Here is a 21852-nt window from a genome sequence, read left to right as displayed (position 1 = left end):
GGGCCTATGAAAATGTTAAAATATAGGCCAGTATGCACTACTAGCTTGTTCCAATATCTAGCTGAGAATTAGAGTCTAACCATGTGAAGGGTTTCAGTCTTCCTATGGCAGCTTTAAAATGTGTGAATAAATATAAAATATTCTCATCGTTTTTTTCACCATATTGGCGATGTACCAACTAGTCACATTCTTTTTACCCAGGTACTTGGATTTTTCTGCTTCTGAGATCTGACACATATAGATTGCACTGATATAAAAACCAGCCAGGCAAATAATAGGTGTAACACGAAGCATGAAATTTAGGCACTGTACAGCGCTATATATATATATATATATATATATATATATATATATATATATGTATATACATACACTAGAAGTACTTTGTATGTAAGCCAAATTGGCATGTATCAATGTATTTATGATGTTGCCCCCTAGAAAGGTCATGTCCTCACTTCTCACATCACTGTACAATAGTTTCAGATACAATATATTCAATATACAATGGCATTTTCTGAGCCATTGTACTGTAAGTTGAAATTAGACTCAACATACAATGCCTCAGTCAGATCCAACCAACTAGCATGGCAATTGCTCTGGTAAAACCCCTGTATGTTCTGTATTGCTCTCTGTCTGTACTAGGATGAGCTGCTCCTTCTGTCACCAGGTGAGGGGGGCTCCATTTTACTTTTCTGGCACATGTGCAGGACTCTGAAGAAGCTCCTGTCCTGATCAGAGAAAGTGATTTACTGTACATTTTCCAGCATCTCATCCTGTTATATGTAAGGACTTTATCTACGGTATTTTAATTATCTGCTTATTTTTCTAAGATCTTCCTTCTCTCTTATCTTGGGATGACATTTTGGGGCTTTGGAACCAATTACCAGTTTTCCACAAAGCTAGGGACTCAATGGATTCAACGTACAGTGGCTGTCCCGGAACCAATTAATATTGTAATTTTAGGAACCGCTTGTGTTGTGTTTTTTTATCCTATTCTATTGCTAATTACTTATACGTTTGTATAATATCATATTTCACATTGCTTCCCATAGCACACAGGTTGATGAATGCAATATATACACTTTCTGTTTCTTTCTAGAACTCCTGTTAGTCAAATTTCACATAACCATTTAGAAGAATTGAGATATTCCCCCTCCATATCAGAGAATGGACTGGATAAGTGCAACGATTTGACAGGTTAGTGCACCTCTGCTGCATTCCTATTGACCGCACTAACGCGCCTGAAGAAGACGTTAATTCCATTGACTTTTCACTAATTCTAACCTGGTTGTTACCTTTTCAAGCTGAAGAAATGGAAGCTCATGAAAATTATGTGGCTTTGTTCCGTGCCGAGGAACATGTCAGGAACGATATGATACATGAACCTGCTTTAAAGATTGTGGAGTTGGATAAGGTATTGTGGACCCATTAAAACAGTTTTTGAATAAAGGGAATATTTGCGGCTGGGTTTTATATCTTAGCATGGTATGCATAAGATTTTAGTGGAATGCCAGTTTACTTTGGACACCTGCCTCACTTTTGGCACAATTAGAGAATAGCAGTGTATTGTTCCTACCTGTTTTTTTATTATATTTCAGTATGTTAACTCATTCTGCCATGAAACTGTGAGTTTTACGTTATAACAGTTTTTTGACTACCCTTTAGGGCTCACAAACGTATTTGTCCTGTGCACATGCTGCAGACCGTCCGTGTGTATGTTATTTGTGGATGCCAACCCATTGACTGGAATGGGTCTGCCATCCACAAGGGATGATCCGCACTGCAAAAAAAATTTGGACATGTTCTATTTATTTGTGGTGCAGAGGCACGGACTGAAATCCTGCGGTAATGCTTCCATGGGCTTCCGATCAGTGCCTTCACTCCGCACCACTTTGTATCTTGAGGATTGCGGACCCATCCAAGTGAATGGGTCCATATCCGTGATACAGAGTTCACATAGCCGGTGACCATGCACTATCGGCACTTACGGCCTACAGTCATTTGAATGAGCCCTTAGTTGTAGATGAGCATTAGTGCCATATATACTCTTCAACATTGAAATTACAACATCAAGCAGCTGTAAGGTTATGCAAATGGAGGAAGTCGAAATATTCAGTCCAAGAACAGTACTACAGTCCAAAAAATATTCAATTGAGGGACAGTACTGCACTGCCAGAAATATACAGTCATAGAACAGTACTGAACTGGCAGGAATATAGTCATAAAATGTTACTGAAGTGCCACAAATATACAATAATAGAACAGTACTGCACTGCCAGGAATACACAATCGTAGTACAGTACTGCCACAAATATACAGTCATAGAATAGTACTGCACAGTCAGAAATATAGTCGAAGAACAGTACTGTATTGACACTTACAGTATATACAATCATAGAACAGTCGCCGCGTAGAGACTCTTAACTCTGTACCCCAGAACCTCAATGACCTGAGAGCTGCCCTTCAAGAAGAGTGGGATGCCATGCCTCATCAGACAATGAGTCGACTTGTGAACAGAATGAGACGTCATTGTCTAGGTGTAATTGATGCTCAAGGCCACATGACAAGTTTTTGAGACATTGGCATTTTGTGGGGGTATACCGACCACTGCTGTTGGCTTTTGTTTCAATAAATTGTTTGAGATGAGAAAATCACTATTACATGCTTCTACTTAAATGCCCTACTTTCGTGATGTAATGTCACTGTAGCATTAAAGGGGTTATCCCATCATAATGATCACTGTTAAATCTGTTAATGATTTGACAGTGATCATTTTTGTAAATATACTTTATTAACAAATCCCCACCGATTAGGATAAAATTCATACCCACTTACCTGATTGTTGTGACTCGGTCTCCCCTGGTTACGACCACTGCTCTTCTCCAAAAGCCGGAAGGTCGCGCTTGCCCAGAAGACTCCTTCTTTTCTCCCGGCCGGTCCGCTCGCTGTTCTGAACGCGCACGCTGCCGCGCATGCGCGACGGTGACTTCTTCCCGGCCAGAATAGTACAGAGCTGCGAACGCGCACGCCGGCTCTGTAGGAATAAGTCACCATTGCGCATGCGCGGCGGCGTGCGCATTCAGTCCAGCGCGCGGCACGGCCGGGAGAAGACTTCAATCAAGATGAAGCCCGCCCCCAGCCAGAATCCAGGAAGTGAACGCGCGGTGGCAGCAGGTAAGTATAAAATGCTAAGTGGGATAACCCCTTTAACTTTTTACATTTTCCATAAATTTCACTTGAAAGCAAATCTCTAACTATTTGTGAGTAGTGTATTCAGTCATAGGACAGTACTGCATTGTTATACAGGCATAGACAAGTATTGCATTGCCAGAGATATATACACTCATAAAACAGTATTGTACTGCCAGGAATATGCATTTATAGAACAATTTTGCACTGCCAAAAATATACAGCCATAGAACAGCACTGTACTGCCAGAAATATACAGCCATAGAACAGCACTGTACTGCCAGAAATATGCAGCCATAGAACAGCATTGTACTGCCAGAAATATACAGCCATAGAACAGCACTGTACTGCCAGAAATATGCAGTCATAGAACAGCATTTTACTGCCAGAAATACACAGCCATAGAACAGCACTGTACTGCCAGAAATATGCAGCCATAGAACAGCATTTTACTGCCAGAAATACACAGCCATAGAACAGCACTGTACTGCCAGGAATATGCAGCCATAGAACAGCACTGTACTGCAGAAATATGCAGCCATAGAACAGCATTTTACTGCCAGAAATACACAGCCATAGAACAGCACTGTACTGCCAGAAATATACAGCCATAGAACAGCACTGTACTGCCAGAAATATGCAGCCATAGAACAGTACTGTGCTGCCAGGAATATACAGCCATAGAACAGCACTGTACTGCCAGGAATATACAGCCATAGAACAGCACTGTACTGCCAGAAATATGCAGCCATAGAACAGCATTGTACTGCCTGAAATATACAGCCATAGAACAGCACTGTACTGCCAGAAATATGCAGCCATAGAACAGCATTGTACTGCCAGAAATACGCAGCCATAGAACAGCACTGTACTGCCAGAAATACGCAGCCATAGAACAGTACTGTGCTGCCAGAAATATGCAGCCATAGAACAGTACTGTGCTGCCAGGAATATACAGCCATAGAACAGTACTGTGCTGCCAGGAATATACAGCCATAGAACAGCACTGTACTGCCAGAAATATGCAGCCATAGAACAGTACTGTGCTGCCAGGAATATACAGCCATAGAACAGCACTGTACTGCCAGGAATATACAGCCATAGAACAGCACTGTACTGCCAGGAATATACAGCCATAGAACAGCACTGTACTGCCAGGAATATACAGCCATAGAACAGCACTGTACTGCCAGGAATATACAGCCATAGAACAGCACTGTACTGCCAGGAATATACAGCCATAGAACAGCACTGTACTGCCAGGAATATACAGCCATAGAACAGCACTGTACTGCCAGGAATATACAGCCATAGAACAGCACTGTACTGCCAGAAATATGCATCCATAGAACAGCATTGTACTGCCAGAAATATGCAGCCATAGAACAGCATTGTACTGCCAGAAATATGCAGCCATAGAACAGCACTGTACTGCCAGGAATATACAGCCATAGAACAGTACTGTACTTCTAGAAATATGCAGTTATAGAACAATTTTGCTTTGCCATAAATATACAGTTGGAGAACAGTACTGCACTGCCAGAAATATACAGGCATAGATAATTATTGCACTGACAGAAATATGCAGGTATAGATAAGTATTGCACTGACAGAAATATGCAGGTATAGATAAGTATTGCATTGCCAGTGATATATACAGTCATTGAACAGTACTGAACTGCCAGAAATGTACAGTTATAGACCAACACTGTACTTCCAGAAATGTACAGTTATAGAACAACACTGTACTTCCAGAAATATGCAGTTATAGAACAACACTGTACTTCCAGAAATATGCAGTTATAGAACAATTTTACACTGCCAGGAATATACAGTTATAGAACAGCACTGCACTGCCAGAAATATGTAGTTGTAGAACAATTTTGCACTGCCAGCAATATACAGTTGGAGAACAGTACTATACGTCCAGAAATATACAGTCCTAGATCAGCACTGCACTGCCACATATACATGTACAGTCATATATACCGCCATAACCAGTTCTCTTCGTGTTAATGTGCAGATTTGACCTTGTCAGAAGAATGGTCCTATCATCCTGGCAACCTACAGTATTATTTTATAGAAACATTAGATGCCACTATTCAGTAAACCCCTCCTAAACCTCAAGATTGTTGATGGCTAACTTACATGGCTTTTATGTGGCTTTCTGTATTACGGGGATGCTATCACGGTCAGTCTTGGGGACACTGTCAGGGCTTATGCACACGACCGCACTGTGTTTTGAGGTCAGTCGATTGCAGATCCGCAAAACACTGGTGCCGCCCATGTGTGTTCCGTAATTTGCGGCTCAGATGTGGACCCAAACATTTGTGTGCATGAGCCTTCAGACTCAGGTTCCTGGGGCCCACCAGAGAAAATGATCGTTCAGAGGCAAACCCTTATTTCATCAATAAAGTTTAATTGGTTTTAAATCATAGAAAAAATCCTAGTGGCATGTGATTGGCTCAAAAGACAGCCAAATGTTTTGTGTCCTAGATCATTGGGGCCCATTATGGTATCAGAACCTGAGATTCTGTCTTTAACAGGGTCAGTCTGGCTGCTTGGCTTGTTAGCCAAATGAGCTTTATCCTCCACTGACCTCGGAAAAGAGGACTGTAAATACTTGTGGGAGCTTTAAAAGCGGCCATATTGGATTTCTCCCAACTTTTCCAGGAACAGACATCACTGTAAAACTAGTGAGTAGAGTTTTTCCACAACCTTAGGCCTCATGCACACGACCATGCTGTTTTTTGCAGACTGCACACCGCGGATCCGCAAAAAATGGAAGCCGCCCGTGTGCCTTCCGCAATTTGCACAACGGAACAGGTGGCCCATTGTAGACATGCCTATTCTTGTCTGCAAAACGGACAAGAATAGGACATGCTATTTTTTTTTTTTGCGGGGCCTCTGAATGGAGCAACAGATGCGGACAGCACACGGAGGAGTGCTGTCCGCATCTTTTGCGGCACCATTGAAAAACTGCGGCTCGGATGCGGACCCGGAAAACGGTCGTGTGCATGAGGCCTTAGAAATAAAGTATTTTCATTTTACCGTCTCGTCTTCCGGTGTACAGGGTAACTTTTCCTTGTCAGTATTTTGATGTGACAATCCATTTAAAATTAATTTGGGGAGCGGTGACGGAATTAGCTGTAGTTAATGTGAAGGTGCTTTCCTTCCTCTCATTTTCTGTAATCTACTTTATTCATTTACTATGTATTCATCAATCACTGTATAGTGAAAACAAAGTTATAATAACAATTTCAGATGCCAGTTAAGGATCTGAGTAGTGTCTGGGACCTTCGATTGATTCCCTCTATGTGTATACAGGCTCATTATTTACGTCTAATTTTTAATTAAATTGATTAGTTTTTCATGTTGATACCAAAGCTGTAACTCTAAGGAATTTTATTTTATGTTTATGAAGATGTTTATAGCACAGGTGTTAAAATAATGCATATTACACATCACTATTCACTGCAGTGTTAAAATGTTGTTCCACCCTTACCCCATTTGGACATACACACAATCCATGGTGCTGTATAAATGTGGTATTATGGGCAAGTCTAAAGAAAAGAACCCATAGTGCCGTTTCGCAGTATAAAATTGAAAGCAATGATGCTTTGCGAGTAGGAGCTTCCTTCAGGTTTCTGTATATTTTGAATTACTTTGTATAGGTAATTACTTGTTTTTAAAGTAGTCAAAAATACGGTGAAATGTACATTCCTCGTGTTTAGCAAGACCCGTCCACATTGAACATGCCGTCAGATCTGCAGGAGGAACTAAGCAGACTGATACAGAGTTATGTAGAAAAAGATTTAGTATAAGGCCTTATGCCCACAACTGTATTCTGGGTCTGCATCCAATCCACATTGTTAACTTATGGCACACATACCCATTGATTTCTGTGGGTCCACAAAATATCCCTGTGGCGTCCTCATCCGTTGTCTGCAAATTATTTTATGCCATGCTTCTCTGCGTATCCTGACAGCAGTGTTGTCTTAAATATTGATTGGACCCTGGGCAAGAATTTACTTGGGCCCCCTGGACGTTTAGCTGTTGTGGATCTGGTGACTATAGTGTCCCTTAATATAAAGCCCCCCATATAAAATACCCCTTCTTTGTGGCCTCAGTAGAAGCCCCCATAGTGTTCCTCACCCCCCTTCCCCCATATAAAATACCCCTTCTTTGTGGCCTCAGTAGATGCCTCCATAGTGCCTCCAATAATGTGTCAGTAAGAAGTGCCCCCATAGTGCCACCCAATAATGTGCCAGTAAAATGTTCCACCAATAATGTGCCAGTAAGAAGTGCCCCCACAGTGCACCCAATAATGTGACATTAAGATGTGCCCCCATAGATGCCCCCAATAATGTGCTAGTAACAAATGCCCCCCAATCATGTGCCAGTAACAAGTGCCCCCATAGATGCCCCCCAATCATTGCCATTAGTAGTACCATAAATATATATATATATATATAAAAAGCACTTATACTTACCTCCATCATGCTGGCAGTGATGCGATGCAGGTCTCTTCCGGCCTGTGTACCGTGCTGTACGGCTCAGGCGGCGCGATGACGTCATCGTGCCGCCTGCATCGGCCTCTGATAGGCTGCAGGCCCAGTGTCACAATGGAAGCGCTTATCTCCCTGTGCCATGCTGCCGCCCTTCATGTCACCAGTGGCCAGTTGGACTCAAGAGGCAGCTGCCTTGGGCCCCACAGGAGCAACTGGGCCAGCGGCAGCTGCCCCTTTTGCCACGCGTTAAAGACGGCCCTGCCTGACTTACTCTGTTAGGTTGGATGGTGATGGTTGTTGGACAGCCATTTTCAGGCCTCCCCAGAGATGCGTAATTTAGGCTCAAGTCAGAGCGCTGGGTGGGCCACTCAGAAACATTTACAGAGTTCTTCCTAGGCCACTCCTGTGTTGTCTTGGCTATGTGCTTATGGTCTTGTTGCGTCGGACCAGTGTGAGGTCCAGAGAACTCTTGATCAGGTTTTCATTAAGAATATCTCTGCACTTTCCATTTAGCTTCCCCTCACACCTGACTGGTATCCCTGTCCCAGCTGCTGAAAAACATCCCCACAACATGATGCTGCCACCACCATGCTTCACTGTAGAGCAGTATCTGGTTACCTCCAGAATTAATGCTTTGAATTGAAGCAAAAAAGTTCCAACTTGGTTTTATCAGACCAGATAATCTTGTTTCTCGCAGTCTGGGAGTCCTCCTTTAGGTACTTTTTTGCAAACTCCAAGCAGGCTTTTATTTGTCTTTTACTTAGGAGGAGCTTCTTTCTTGCTACTCTGCTCTAAATCCCAGATTGGTGGGTTGCTATAGTTGGTTGTCCTTCTGGAACTTTCTCCCATCTATACACAGGGTCTTTGGAGCTCAGCAAGATTGACCATTGAGTTCTTGGTTACCTCGCTTACCAAAGCCTTTTTCCTGGTTGTTCCAAACTTCTTCTATTTAAGAATAATGAAGGCCATTGTGCTCTTGGGAACTTTCAGTGTAGCAGATTTTTTTTGTACTCTTCTTTAGATCTGTGCCTCCACACATTCCTCTCTCTTAGCTCTACAAGCAATAATTTCCTTAATTTTTGCTATGATATGCATCAGCTGTGAGACTTTATATAGACTGGGGAGTATCTTTCTGAATCATGTCCAATCAACTGATTTTACCACAGGTACCAAAGTGTCATAGCAAAGGGTCTGAATACTTACGTCCTTGCAAAGTTTCATTTTTTCCGTTTTAATAAATTTGCAAAAATTTCTGAAATTCAGCTTTCTTATTAGGGGGTACTGAGTGGAGATTGAGCGGGAAAAGCTGTACTGTATTATAGTGTTTGTGTGTGACACTGTATAATACTGTGTGTAATATATATTTGTGCGAGCGCCAAAGCCCAGTGCACGTAGTTTCTGGGCCTCTGAGGTACTAAAGGAGATCTCAAAACCCGTGGGAACTCCTGAGTAAATCTTTTAATTTCTACTTTATGTTTCAGCAGGGTTCATTCATTGGAAAAGTGATGTGTAGTTTGAATTAATAGAATTCACATACGGAAATACTACCTTATCTTTTCCCCTTTGCTTTAACATTTGCTATAAGCCCACATCAAAGTTAAGGATCATGGTCCATTCTCTATTCATTATTAAGTTGCATCGGTGGAATATGCATTAATGCGAGTCACTACTAAGCCAGCGCTAAATTTTCTGACATTTATTATGGTTCCTTCTTAATTTGGCTAAAATGTGCCCAGATCTCGTTGTATTACACAAGTAAAATTTAAGTTTAAATGGGTCAGAGACCGGGAGTATAAACGCACGACTGAGCAAGCATAATTCTTAAATGTACTTTCTGAAAATCGCTGCTGTTGCTAGGCTGCATTTCATCAGTTACTATTAGTTTTAGAAGTGAATATTTTATCCATTCTCTGTAATACCCCCATCTCTCTGTTGCATCATAATAGCTTATATTCCTTTTTTTTATGATCTTTCTTTCTTTCTATCTATCTGTCAGTCTACTATGTATCTCTGTTTAAAAATATATAAATAAATAAAAAGATAGCAGCACAAAAATAGAAAGGGAGAGACTTGGAAGTACAAGCCCCTGGAAACATGACACTTGACAAAATACTTGTCTAACAAAAAAATATAAAATTGTCATCACTCTTCAAAATACAAAAATAAAGATCTTTATTTACCCAACGTTTCAGCTCAACATTAGAGCCTTCCTCAAGCAAATAAGTAGATGTGAGTGTAATATATATGTGAGTTTTATTTATATATATATATATATATATATATATATATATATACACACAGTATATATATCTTGAAAGAAGTCCCAGTAAGTGGACTGAAACGTTGCATGGGTGAAAAACTGAAACATTTTCTATATATAACCCCTGTAAGAGATTTATAAGAGCAATTAATGCTACAGTTGGTAATCAATTCTCTACAGCTTTTAGGAGAGGCAGCAGAACTACTACTCTCCTTGGAGCAGTGAGCAGGAGACAAGTAACTGGCTCTTGAATAAGTAACTGACATATTGGTTTTGCAACGGATGATTATTGAGAAGCAGCCTTCTGCAGTTAAGACTAGTAAAGCAAAAGATGCCTATTTATTAAGAGAGAAAGGAAAAGTATTAAAACGATTGTCACCTCTTTTTACCCTATAGGGATGCGGACATGCACGGCTAGATCGCCGCTAGCATGTCCGCAGTATACCTGTCCCATAGCTCTGTGTGGTTTTATTGAGTGTAAAAAATGATTTTATATATATGTAAATCAGCCTGGTAAGGAGCCCAAGGGACTGTACTAACCATTCTGGAGCCCAGCAACGCCCCCCCCCCCCCCTCCCTTTGAAGGAGCCCAGCACCACCTGTATCCACAAATCTCCTCCTTGCTCACGAAGTCAGATTGCCATAATCTTGCGATGTACACACTGTTAAAATGTCAGGTTTCTGTGATGTAAAAAAATGAGACAAAGTGGCGGACCAAAGGAACCAAACTACAGACCGAATTATCCTGCAGGATTGAAGACTAAACAATTGAAAAAGTAAGGATCATACAAGACCTACAACAACTTTGTCTTTTTTCGTCTAATACTACGTGAGACGCTGACAGCTGAACGAAATCAACATCCTATACAGACAAACGCTCTAGGTCTGGGTGAGTAGCTTAACTGTGAGAGGGACGCCTCTACAGCAAGCATAATCGAATTTTATAAGAGACTATTTATACTGAACTATTAATTCGAAAATCACCCATTGATAAATTATATAGCCTCAGTGATCTATTGCGAATACCAGACACTTTATGGTACAAATCAAGGAAATGTACGAAAAGTGATTGATCGGAATTTGGCCGATTATAATACGAATATTCTGCAATTAACTCAGTATTGGATTGTGTTGGATTACCCATAAGAATAAAAAGACAAGTACACTTGGTGAATTTTTCGGGATTACATTCGAATATTACCCGAAAATTATATACGAAATACTCGAAGGATACTTCTCTGTTAATTCAAATTCAATTTATCCGATTTTTATCCGATTATTTATTCGATTTTTTTACAAATTGACTCTACCACAATATTCATTGTCCATTAATTTTCTATACTGTGTGTAAGATATATTGTTATCCATTTTTATTTATCCATTTATTTTAATTATTTTAATCCAATATTTTTTAATAATTGTGGTATATATGTATGAAATCCAGATGGTGAGTGCCTGCTGATTATTTTATAATGTGACCTATAAACTTTACAACTCAATTGAAAAACAAATCTTTTAGGTAGAGAAAAGAAAAAATATAAAAATAAAATAATATGGTTGCATAAGTCTGCACACCCTAAAACTAATACTTTGTTGAAGCACCTTTTGATTTTATTACAGCACTCAGTCTTTTTGGGTATGAGTCTATCAGCATGGCACATTTTGACTTGGCAAGATTTGCCCACTCTTCTTTGCAAAAACACTCCAAATCTGTCAGATTGCGAGGGCATCTCCTGGGCATAGCCCTCTTCAGATCACCCCACAGATTTTCAATCGGATTCAGGTCTGGGCTCTGGCTGGGCCATTCCAAAACTTTAATCTTCTTCTGGTGAAGCCATTCCTTTGTTGATGTGGATGTATGCTTTGGGCCGTTGTCATGCTGAAAGATGAAGTTCCTCTTTATGTTCAGCTTTCTAGCAGAAGCCTGAAGGTTTTGTGCCAATATTGACGGGTATTTGGAACTGTTCATAATTCTCTCTAGCTTAACTAGGGCCCCAGTTCCAGCTGAAAAAAAACAGCCCCAAAGCATGATGCTGCCACCACCATGCTTCACTGTGGGTATGGTGTTCTTTTGGTGATGTGCAGTTTTGTTTTTTGGGGCCAAACATCTCTCTTTTGGAATTATTGCCAAAAAGTTCAACCTTGGTTTCATCACACCTTTTACCACATGCTTTTGGGAGACTTCAGATGTGTTTTTGCAAACTGTAGCCTGGCTTGAATGTTTTTCTTCGTAAAAAAAGGCTTTCGTCTTGCCACTCTACCCCATAGACCAGACATATGAAGAATACGGGAGATGGTACTGACCCTGGGAGACTTATATGAGGGAGAATCCCTGAGGTCCTTTACTCAACTGCAGGATAAATATGGAATCCCGAGACACATGTTTTTTAGGTTTCTGCAGATTAGACACGCTCTCTCCGCACAGTTCGGAAGAGGATCTAGAAAGATTTCCAATTACCCGCTGATTGGAGTGCTATCCACACAAGGTCCCAGAGGACTCATATCGGCTATCTATACGCACCTCATAACCACGAAGATGATTGCCTCCCCTCTGGGTGTAGAGGACAAATGGAGGCTTAGCGTCCCTTTCTGAGACTGAATGGGCCGAGGCGCTGGCAGCTCCCACAAGAGTTTCCCCCTCGGTTAATAATAAGATGATACAGCTACATATACTTCATAGGAGCTACCTCACACCGAGCAGGCTATTTCGAATGGGTAGGATGCAGAATGACAACTGCTTAAGATGTCAACAGCCCAATGCTAACTTCTGGCATATGATGTGGGAATGTAGAGCGATACAATGCTTTTGGAGGGATGTGACGGCCTTATTGTCTAACTTAGTGCCAGGTACTGTTCCTCTATGTCCCAAGATGTGCCTGTTGGGAGTTATTGATGACTGGACCATGGCTTTTGCTGTGGGATGCGACTAAGAAAATTTCAGGAAAGACCAACTAGAGCAGCTGAACTTTATTTGGGGTTAATCAGAGGCACTTTAAATGATGGCAGGTGTATGCTGACTCCTATTTAACATGATTTTTAATGTGATTGCTTAATTCTGAACACAGCTACATCCCCAGTTATAAGAGGGTGTGCACACTTATGCAACCACATTATTTTAATCTTTTTTTTTTTGTTCCCTCCACCTAAAAGATTTCAGTTAGTTTTTCAAATGAGTGGTACAGTTTATAGGTCACATTAAAGGTGGAAAAAGTTCTGAAATGATTCATCTTTGTCTCATTTTTTTTACATCACAGAAACCTGTATATCTACGGTATATACAGTACAGACCAAAAGTTTGGACACACCTTCTCATTCAAAGAGTTTTCTTTATTTTCATGACTATGAAAATTGTAGATTCACACTGAAGGCATCAAAACTATGAATTAACACATGTGGAATTATTTACTTATCAAAAAAGTATGAAACAACTGAAAATATGTCATATTCTAGGTTCTTCAAAGTAGCCACCTTTTGCTTGGATTACTGCTTTGCACACTCTTGGCATTCTCTTGATGAGCTTCAAGAGGTAGTCACCTGAAATGGTCTTCCAACAGTCTTGAAGGAGTTCCCAGAGATGCTTAGCACTTGTTGGCCCTTTTGCCTTCACTCTGCGGTCCAACTCAGCCCAAACCATCTCCATTGGGTTCAGGTCCGGTGACTGTGGAGGCCAGGTCATCTGGCGCAGCACCCCATCACTCTCCTTCATTGTCAAATAGCCCTTACACAGCCTGGAGGTGTGTTTGGGGTAATTGTCCTGTTGAAAAATAAATGATGGTCCAACTAAACGCAAACCGGATGGAATAGCATGCCGCTGCAAGATGCTTTGGTAGCCATGCTGGTTCAGTATGCCTTCAATTTTGAATAAATCCCCAACAGTGTCACCATCTAAGCACCCCCACACCATCACACCTCCCCCTCCCTGCTTCACGGTGGGAACCAGGCATGTAGAGTTCATCCGTTCACCTTTTCTGCGTCGCACAAAGACACGGTGGTTGGAACCAAAGATCTCAAATTTGGACTCATCAGACCAAAGCACAGATTTCCACTGGTCTAATGTCCATTCCTTGTGTTCTTTAGCCCAAACAAGTCTCTTCTGCTTGTTGCCTTTCCTTAGCAGTGGTTTCCTAGCAGATATTCTACCATGAAGGCCTGATTCACACAGTCTCCTCTTAACAGTTGTTCTAGAGATGTGTCTGCTGCTAGAACTCTGTATGGCATTGACCTGGTCTCTAATCTGAGCTGCTGTTAACCTGCAATTTCTGAGGCTGGTGACTCAGGCTGAACTTAACCTCCGCAGCAGAGGTGACTCTTAGTCTTCCTTTCCTGGGGCGGTCCACATGTGAGCCAGTTTCTTTGTAGCGCTTGATGGTTTTTGTGACTGCACTTGGGAACACTTTCAACGTTTTCCCAATTTTTCAGACTGACTGACCTTCATTTCTTAAAGTAATGATGGCCACTCGTTTTTCTTTACTTAGCTGCTTTTTTCTTGCCTTAATACAAATTCTAACAGTCTATTCAGTAGGACTATCAGCTGTGTATCCACTTGACTTCTCCACAATGCAACTGATGGTCCCAACCCCATTTATAAGGCAAGAAATCCCACTTATTAAACCTGACAGGGCACACCTGTGAAGTGAAAACCATTTCAGGTAACTACCTCTTGAAGCTCATCAAGAGAATGCCAAGAGTGTGCAAAGCAGTAATCCAAGCAAAAGGTGGCTACTTTGAAGAACCTAGAATATGACATATTTTCAGTTGTTTCATACTTTTTTTTTATAAGTATATAATTCCACATGTGTTAATTCATCGTTTTGATGCCTTCAGTGTGAATCTACAATTTTCATAGTCATGAAAATAAAGAAAACTCTTTGAATGAGAAGGTGTGTCCAAACTTTTGGTCTGTACTGTATATATGTATGTGTGTGTATATATATATATATGTGTGTGTGTGTGTGTATATAAAACTTGAAAGATGAGGATGCAGCACACTATGAACACGAGGGGTGCACGTCCGGCCAGTGTGGACCAGCACCTAGGTCCAATGAACTAGAAGTAGAAAAACAGCCAGCAGCACTCCAGATTAGCAAAGAAAACGTGTGGTTTATTGACCCAAAAGTCGCTTGACTTTTGGGTCAATAAACCACACGTTTTCTTTGCTAATCTGGAGTGCTGCTGGCTGTTTTTCTACTTTTATGTGTGTGTATATATATATATATATATATATATATATATATATACAGTATCTCAGAAAAGTGAGTACACCTCACATTTTTTCAAATATTTTATTATATCTTTTCATGGGACAACACTGAAGATATGACACTTTGATACAATGCAAAGTAGTCAGTGTACAGCTTGTATAACAGTGTAAATTTGGTGTCCCCTCAAAACCACTCAACACACAGCCGTTAAAGGGAACCTGTCATCTCTAATTGGCCTATTAAACTCAGCCCTAAGAATTAATAAATGCGTTTTCACAGTCATATATATCTTATCCAGACTCCAATCTGCAGCCTTTTTGACCATCTAATCATCTTTTTTTAAATTTCCCACCATATATGCTAATGTGCCCAAAAGTCATATTTGCCCTCTCACAGACAAGAGGAGTCATATCTTTCCAGAGTCATCTTCTTCATCTCCGCCTTAGAAACGCCCACAGCCATGCAATCCTTGGCAATCACATTACTCTGCATACTGAAAACGAGGTTGTGCTGGTTTTGGAGCGTCATATTCACGTCAAGGCCAACGTAATTCCACAGTCTCAAATTCCTTCCGGACTCCCCATGCCCAATAGTAGTCAGTGGATCGCTGTGAGGTAGGAACTACTGGATCTACTATGGCTGGGGGACAGGAGTGTTCAGAAATTTCTAGGACGTTGTGGCATAAGGGGGAGGATACATAAAATAAGCTATTTTTTTGGTGGAAGGAAAAAAGAGGAGAGAGCATGCGCAATATTTAAGAAGAAAGAACGAGATCTACTGAAGATTCTATAAATAGGGGGCGGGGAATAGGCTATGACGTTCTGATGAAATCGAAAGCATTATGCTAATGAGGATTACGGCGGGAAAGCATTCTGGGGAGTATTAGAAGAAAAGTTTGGCGGTACCTTTACTTTTATATGTATAAACATGCTGACAGGTTCCCTTTAATGTCTAAACCACTGGCAACAAAAGTTAGTACAACCCTAAGTGAAAATGGCCAAATTTTCCTTACCGGTGTCATGCTACTCGTTAGTGTTACAGGGTGTCAGGTGTGAATGGGGAACAGGTGTGTTAAATTTGGCCTTATCGCTCTCACACTCTCTCATACTGGTCACTAGAAGTTCAACATAGCACCTCATGGCAAAAAACTCTCTGAGAATCTGAAAGAATTGTTGCTCTACATAAAGATGGCCTAGGCTATTAGAAGATGGCCAACACCCTGAAAATGAGCTGCAGCATGGTGGCCAAGACCATGGAGTATTTTAACAAGACAGGTTCCACTCAGAATAGGCCTCACCATGGTCGACCAAAGAAAGTGAGTGCAGAAGCTGTACACTGACTACATTGTATCAAAGTGACATATCTTCAGTGTTGTCCCATGAAAAGATACAATAAAATATTTACAAAAATATGAGGGGTGTACTCATTTTTGCAAGATACTGTATATATGTATATATGTATATATATATATATATATACATCTTTTGCGGCCCCATTGAAATGAATGGGACCGCACCCGTTCCGCAAAATTTTAGAATGGATGCGTATCCATTTATATAGTCGTGTGAATGTACCCTTAAAGGGATTCTGTCACCTCCCCTAAGGCAAAAAACGATTTAAAAGCAGCCATGCAGCACAGCTTACCTGGATTAGGCTGTGCTGTTCTATCTTGAAATCCGTCCAGCAGTTACTTAAAAAAACGAGTTTGATCAATAAGGAAATGCGTCCTGAAGGTGCCCAGAGGGGCGTTTTTTTCTTCTGAGAGAGCCCAGTACCGCCCCTCTTTCAGTGCCCAGCCCGCCTTCCTAGTACTTTCTAACCGCCACCCCCAGCCTGCCACAGCCTCCCCTCCCTCTCCTCCCCCTCCCTCACGCCGAACGAAGTCTCGCACAGGCGCAGTAACCACTGAGGGCTGCGCCTGTGCGATCATCAGGAGACTGAGGGCGGCAGCTTCATCTTCGTCACTGGGCATGCGCCGAGCCCAGTGACGTCCGATATTAGCTCTTTCCCTCAGTCAGCCTGGTAGGAAGCGCAGAGGATTGCCGATCGGCTGCTGCACCCTGCGCTTTCTCCAGTCTGCCTGCCTTTACTTAATATAATAAGACCTAATTCGCCCCAACAAATACTTATTTCTTTCCTGAAGGGAGGGTGGGGAAAGAAATCGCTGGCCGTCTTCACTGTGGCAGGCAGACTGCAGAAAGCGCAGGGTGCAGCAGCGATCGGCAATCCTCTGCGCTTCCTACAAGACTGACTGAGGGAAAGAGCTAATATCGGACGTCACTGGGCTCGGCGCATGCCCAGTGACGAAGATGAAGCTGCCGCCCTCAGTCTCCTGATGATCGCACAGGCGCAGCCCTCAGTGGTTACTGCGCCTGTGCGAGACTTCGTTCGGCGTGAGGGAGGGGGAGGAGAGGGAGGGGAGGCTGTGGCAGGCTGGGGGCGGCGGTTAGAAAGTACTAGGAAGGCGGGCTGGGCACTGAAAGAGGGGCGGTACTGGGCTCTCTCAGAAGAAAAAAACGCCCCTCTGGGCACCTTCAGGACACATTTCCTTATTGATCAAACTCGTTTTTTGAAGTAACTGCTGGACGGATTTCAAGATAGAACAGCACAGCCTAATCCAGGTAAGCTGTGCTGCATGGCTGCTTTTAAATCGTTTTTTGCCTTAGGGGAGGTGACAGAATCCCTTTAAAGTAACATAATAAAGTCAAAAGCATATGTATAGTAGGGTACTGAGAGCCAACTACTTCCATTCCCAGCAAATCTTGAAATTATCTTGGACAGGATCATTGGTGGGGGAATTATTATTATTAGAAAGCCACTGTTATGTTAGGACAAAATGTTAAAATGCAATTTATTCCATGCATGACAAAAAAACGTATTATTGTAAAAAAAAAATTGACAAATATGCGACTGGCTATTTAAAGGGAAAAATATAAAAGTTATGGCTCCGGGTAGGCAGGGAATTAAAAACGAAAACGCAAAAATGGAAAATAACCCGGTTAAAGAAGTGGTTTGAAACTGTGTATATGTGTGTGTGAACCTGTCGGATAATTTTTGCTGTGAGGGTGGGGTAATAAGCAGTTTCACTGCGTCTCCTTGGAGTCATGCCAGAAATCCTGCTCCGAATGATATGACTCTATGTATTACAACCCTCAGCATCTCTTTCTGTATCCTATCTTGCTCAGATAGGGCAACATAACAACATATCCTGCTTAGATGGGGCCTAAGACCCTTAGTATATCAGTATTTTATTTTATTTTGTCCATAAAATGTAACTTTAGACTTTCATGTTTTCAAAATGTACTGCATTGTTTGTGACCCAAGTTTTCATGTAATAATATAATATCACCATTGTTTAAAATAGGATCCTGAAGAGACCCTGGATGAATCTAGAAATTTTGTGGTGACAGACACAGAAAACAATGCATGGAACAACCAACAAAGGTTGGTATTTTTGATCATTTCAAACATACTGGGGTTGTTATCAAAACTTGTGCAAAGAAAACACATTTAGTTGTCCTTTAAATCAGATCCTTTCATTTTCCAAAGAAGCTCTGAAGAATGAAAGGTGGAATCTGATTGGTTGCTATGGGTAACAAAGCCTGTTTCTATTTACACCAGTTTTGATAACTCTTCCTGTTTCTTGTCTTTTATGAAATTTTAAAAAAATCTTTACAAAGTAAAGGTCTAGGGGGGGGGGGGGGGGCGATGACGACCTGGTGTATATATATTAAAATATAGTACAGCTGCCCTGTCCTTCAGTACCTTATAACATAGTTACGGAGTAAAGAGCCACAGAATCACAGTCTCATTCCTCCGATGAGACCTGCATCAAAACCTTCTTTCCTCCAGACGCAGAGGATGTCCCCTCGCAAAACTTCTTTCCTCCAGACGCAGAGGATATCCCCTCATTATAGTCAAAGTCCTGGGAATAAATAGATGATGGGAGAGATCTCTGTACTGACACCTGATATATTCATACATAGTTATTAGATCTCCCTTTTTTCTAAAGTTAATAACCCTAATTTTGATAATCTTTCAGGGTACTGTAGTTGCCTCATTCCAGTTATTAACCACCTCAGCTCCCCTAGCTTAAACCCCCTTAATGACCAGACCACTTTTTACAATTCTGCACTACACTACTTTCACCGTTTATTGCTCGGTCATACAACTTACCACCCAAATGAATTTTACCTCCTTTTCTTCTCACTAATAGAGCTTTCATTTGGTGGTATTTCATTGCTGCTGACACTTTTTTTTGCAAAAAAATGAAATTTTTCACTTTCAGTTGTAAGTTTTTTCAAATAAACACTATATACATTTTTCTCTAAATTTATTGTTCTACATGTCTTTGATAAAAAATGCAATAAGTGTATATTTATTGGTTTGCGCAAAAGTTATAGCGTTTACAAACTATGGTACAAAAATGTGAATTTCCGCATTTTGAAGCAGTTCTGACTTTCTGAGCACCTGTCATGTTTCCTGAGGTTCTACAATTCCCAGACAGTAGATACACCCCACAAATGACCCCATTTCGGAAAGTAGACACCCTAAGGTATTTGCTGATGGGCATAGTGAGTTCATGGAAGTTTTTATTTTTTGTCACAAGTTAACGGAAAATTATGATTTTTTTTTCTTACAGTCTCATATTCGACTAACTTGTGACAAAAAATAAAAACTTCCATGAACTCACTATGCCCATCACAAAATACCTTGGGGTGTCTTCTTTCCAAAATGGGGTCACATGTGGGGTAGTTATACTGCCCTGGCATTTTAGGGGCCCTAATGCGTGAGAAGTAGTTTGAAATCCAAATGTGTAAAAAATGCCCTGTGAAATCCTAAAGGTGCTCTTTAGAATTTGGGCCCCTTTGCCCACCTAGGCTGCAAAAAAGTGTCACACATGTGGATCGCCGTACTCAGAAGAAGTAGGGCAGTGGGTTTTGGGGTGTATTTTTACATATACCCATGCTGGGTGAGAGAAATATCTCTCTAAAAGTCCCATTTCTTTAATACAAAGTTGTCATTTTAGAGAGCTATTTCTCTCACCCAGCATGGGTATATATAAAAAGACACCCCAAAACACATTGCCCAACTTCTCCTGAGTACGGCGATACCACGTGTGACACTTTTTTGCAGCCTAGGTGGGCAAAGGGGACCAAATTCCTTTTAGGAGGGCATTTTTTGACATTTGGATTCCAGACTTCTTCTCACGTTTTAGGGCCCCTAAAATGCCAGGGCAGTACAAACACCCCACATGTGACCCCATTTTGGAAAGAAGACACCCCAAGGTATTCCATGAGGAGCATGGCGAGTTCATAGAAGATTTATTTTTTTGGGCACAAGTTAGCGGAAATTGATTTGTGAGAAAAAACAAAAAAAAGTATCTCACTTTCCGCTAACTTGGGACAAAAAGTTCAATCTTTCATGGACTCAATATGCCTCTCAGCGAATACCTTGGGGTGTCTTCTTTCCAAAATGGGGTCATTTGTAGGGTGTTTGTACTGCCCTGACAATTGATAAGTGGATGAATAAATCATTGCCGGGATTTTTTATTATTATTTTATATACAAAGTGTTTGCCATAGCATATGAACACCGCCCCTCAGCTCATAAGCCTCGGGAAACATATCTTTTTTACAGCAGAGGAGAAATCTCGTCTTGCAGCGCCGCATACACCGACTTTTGTGTAATCTGACAGCAGCGCAATAAATTTATTAACATTAAACTTTATATAACATTTGAACAGAACATTAACTTTTATAAACTTTATTGAACTTTTGGAACAGAACATGAACTTTTTTGCTTAGCAGTGATTTTTTTTTGTTTTGCTTTTTTTACCTTTATAGGACAAACCTCTCCTTCCCCATGGGACACTGTGCAAAGCGCAAATCTCCCAGAGATGTGGCGAAGTACATTATGCACTTTGTCCCAGGTGAACGGAGAGGTTTGCAGCAGCTGTGAGTGAAATGGCCCTAAGAGCCCTGTGTGCCTGTCATGTGTGACGCAATCCCTATGCTAAATGTACCTGTGTGTGGTACTTCCGGAAACACTCCCCTAAGCATAGGGCAGGGTGGTCAGGGCAGTCAGGACAGAAATAGCGGGTGTCACGCCTTATTCCACTCATGCTACAGACACATTTTTTTCGGGGTGGCGGTTGGTTCGAGGTACCAGCAACGACATTGGGGAAATGTCGCTCGTGTAGACGGCTCACTACACTGGTGGTTGGGGCCACGGAACCTCCTGAATACAGGAGGTTCCTGATGATCTCTTCCTGAAATTTGAGGAAGGATCCTGTTCTCCCAGCCTTACTGTAGAGAACAAAACTATTGTACATAGCCAATTGAATTAAATATACAGACACCTTCTTATACCAGCGTCTGGTTCTGTGGGAAAGTAAATAGGGAGCCAACATCTGGTCATTGAAGTCCACCCCTCCCATGAGCAAATTAGTCGTGGACCAAGAGGGGCTTTTCAATGACTCCGGTTGCTCATTCAATTTGGATTGTTGTGTCTGCGTGAATGGAGGAGAGCATGTGAACGTCACGCTTGTCTCTCCATTTCACCACGAACAGTTCTTTGTTACACAAGGCAGCCCTCTCCCCCCTTGCAAGACGAGTGTTAACGAGCCGTTGGGGGAAGCCCCGGCGACTAGGTTGCGCGGTGCCACAGCAGCCAATCTGTTCTAAAAACAA

The 21852-nt window shown here is 41.5% G+C and overlaps 1 protein-coding gene across 1 annotated transcript in view; it reads left to right on the top strand.

Moving 5' to 3' along the window:
* The window catches only part of ZBBX (zinc finger B-box domain containing), a 216478-nt gene that overhangs the window by 103956 nt on the left and 90670 nt on the right, over window positions 1-21852 (top strand). Inside the window, 3 exon segments of the mRNA XM_044291843.1 lie at window positions 1100-1197; window positions 1305-1414; window positions 18526-18605. Coding sequence (XP_044147778.1) covers window positions 1100-1197; window positions 1305-1414; window positions 18526-18605 — 288 coding nt within the window.

The sequence above is a fragment of the Bufo gargarizans genome, chromosome 4 (assembly GCF_014858855.1).
Source record: "Bufo gargarizans isolate SCDJY-AF-19 chromosome 4, ASM1485885v1, whole genome shotgun sequence".
NCBI classification, from domain to species: domain Eukaryota; kingdom Metazoa; phylum Chordata; class Amphibia; order Anura; family Bufonidae; genus Bufo; species Bufo gargarizans.
This window is presented reverse-complemented; position numbering and strand designations above follow the sequence as displayed.